At 42.5% G+C, this 2,447-nt stretch overlaps 1 protein-coding gene across 1 annotated transcript; it reads right to left on the bottom strand.

The window, feature by feature from the left end:
- Positions 1-1,366: 1,366 nt before the first annotated feature.
- On the bottom strand, positions 1,367-2,416 carry LOC144477749 (uncharacterized; the record flags this gene model as incomplete). The annotated part of the gene is made up of 1 exon (XM_078195488.1): positions 1,367-2,416. A coding segment is annotated over one exon (1,050 nt), but the record flags the coding sequence as incomplete, so codon positions are not given.
- Positions 2,417-2,447: the final 31 nt, after the last annotated feature.

The raw sequence follows: 2,447 nt of genomic DNA, 5'->3' as shown, positions 1-2,447 counted from the left end.
TCTAGAAAATTTGGAAGCATGTAACCATAATGAAAATCATACAAACATATTTTCGATATGTCCAGCACCGACATGCCTACGTAAATTGGCTTATAAAATTTAATAGATATTTTGTTCAATTGAACCGCCACAAAATCCTCCGAGAATATGGTGCAGCTGTGGAAGTTTGGTCGAGCTATCAAACGTTCCATGCCGTAACGGCTGCTCCATCGCGATAACAATTTTACATTCGCATGATTTCGTACGTTCTCCATCGTCTTTCCGAAAACCGCGTTGTTCATCAGCTTGAACAGATTCCTCGAGACATCTGTGGTAGCGCTGGCGCGCAATCTCGTGTTTAAATTTATGTAAGCGCGTAACCAGCTCGATTGCTCGAACTCGAGAATACAATGGATTTTCTTCAATCTCAAACCATGCCTTAAACATTGTTGGAGGTACCGATAATGGATAACGTAACGTTCCTTGTCACTGACCGTTGCCAGCAATTTCTTTTGAGTCGAAGATTGCAATCCTACATCATGATTCGGACAAAACGGAAGATCCGAGTGAATATCATGAAGTTCCTTGGGATACTCCAAGTCCACATCTAAAATGTATCCGATGAGGCCATCGATTGGTATGGAATCAACATTGAAATTGCTTGCGTCGTCAATCCATCGGAAACCTCTGTGTGGCAAAGGTTGCGACATGGCCCAACCGTACAAATTGTTAACGTCGAAATACATCAGATATGTGGATGGCTCGCTTGAATCATACGTTGACATGTACTTGTTATTCGCGCGCGCGTAACGATGCGAACATTGACTCAACCCGCCTCGTAGTCCCCGCTCCACGAACGAAAGCATGTCCACGTCGGTCAACAATTCCAATTCCATCCTAGTCATCTTCAGCATCGTGTCCCAGACGAAACCTGGCAGCGTGTAATAATGCGCTGGATCGAGCTTATAGTTTTTGAATAAATCTTTACGAAAGTTTTCAAATACATCAGCCAACAACAACACATCCACTTTCAAATACAGCTCGATGTACTCTCCTAACGTTTGTATGTTGAAACGTGACCAAACTTCGCTCGTGTGAAGCAGGGCGACCACCCAGCAAAGCGATAGCCACCGGAAAGCAACCCAATACCCTAAACACCGATAACAAGATTGTATATAAGAACCAACGTCCACTCCAATAAAGATTATTCGTTAACCGCATTCCAACCAAGTAACACCTCTTTATTTTCGTCGCCGATCACGTACTTTATAATAGTCCGCAAATATTCTTTACGGAAATATTCTACGACTCGTTTTTTCACATACATTTCGATAATTCTAAATAACTCTCAAGTGAACGACACGGGAGGAGTTAATAGTGCGGTTTATTAGTTCAAGACGCGATACGGTCCCGTGACACTCGCATGGTGGTAGTCAGAATCGGATATCTCGCGGTTTTGCAGCTCGTTGTAAAATGCTTCGCGCGGCGGTAAATGGGTATCGCTTAATTTATCATAGGTTGCTACGTAGTCGTATGGAAAAACACCTTTTCTAGTTAAAAGATGGAAGTCATCGTTCGAAAGATTATCGAATTGACTTCTCATGATATGTAAATCACTCTGGTCCAAGTATGATGATAACTTGTCCAGACTCGAATTCAAAAACTTGAAGGAATCGATGAATCGAAACTTTATATGTTTCCTCTGTGAGTTTTTCGGCCCGTTGTTCCTCTGCCTATTCGTGTGTTTCGTGAAGGAAATGTACTTCTCTTTCGTAATAGGTAGCACATCTATTTTACCCTCGAATGCGTTCGCCAACTCCTTGATGATGAAGTATGCATCGTAGCCGGACAAGTTGTGAAAAACCACCGGTATCACGTACGTTGATTGACAACTCAGATTACAACCATTGTGTGTCGGACCCCGATACGCGCCCGTAAAATGACAATGATGGCGCACTCGCACGTCGCAATCGTCGAATGGTTTTTCACACATGTGGCAATGTGTGGCTGTATGGAAATTTGAAATTTGTGTGGCGGTCATTGGAGTCATCGAGATCGTTCGATCGAATATCGGTTGCAATTTACAGCTCAACTCGTACAACTTTGTTGCAAACCATGCGATACAATCTTTCTCGTCGCGATAAGTCTGATACTCACACAGGGTGCTGTCATACTGACAATGAAGATAGTAGGCTACGCTGAACGCACGGTGATGTTGATATCTTTGACAAGCTCCACGACCTTGATCTTGTTGTTTCTCCAACACACATTCCAAGTCTGCATAGATAACAAATGGTGCCAGTTCACTGTATGCATGGTTCTTGAATTTGAGCCACTTATCATCTTCCGTCGGAAGTATCAACGCGCATTCATTCATTTGGCTGCAGTCGATGCTGTGAATATCCAATCTTTCTTGGGATGAAAAATATTGCAGACATCTGAAAATAAAATTTATGTAATAATTTTCT

This window comes from Augochlora pura, unplaced genomic scaffold (genome assembly GCF_028453695.1).
Source record: "Augochlora pura isolate Apur16 unplaced genomic scaffold, APUR_v2.2.1 APUR_unplaced_3304, whole genome shotgun sequence".
In the NCBI taxonomy this organism is placed as follows: Eukaryota; Metazoa; Arthropoda; class Insecta; order Hymenoptera; family Halictidae; genus Augochlora; species Augochlora pura.
The sequence above is the reverse complement of the archived record's forward strand: the minus strand, read 5'-3'. Positions and strand labels throughout refer to the sequence as shown.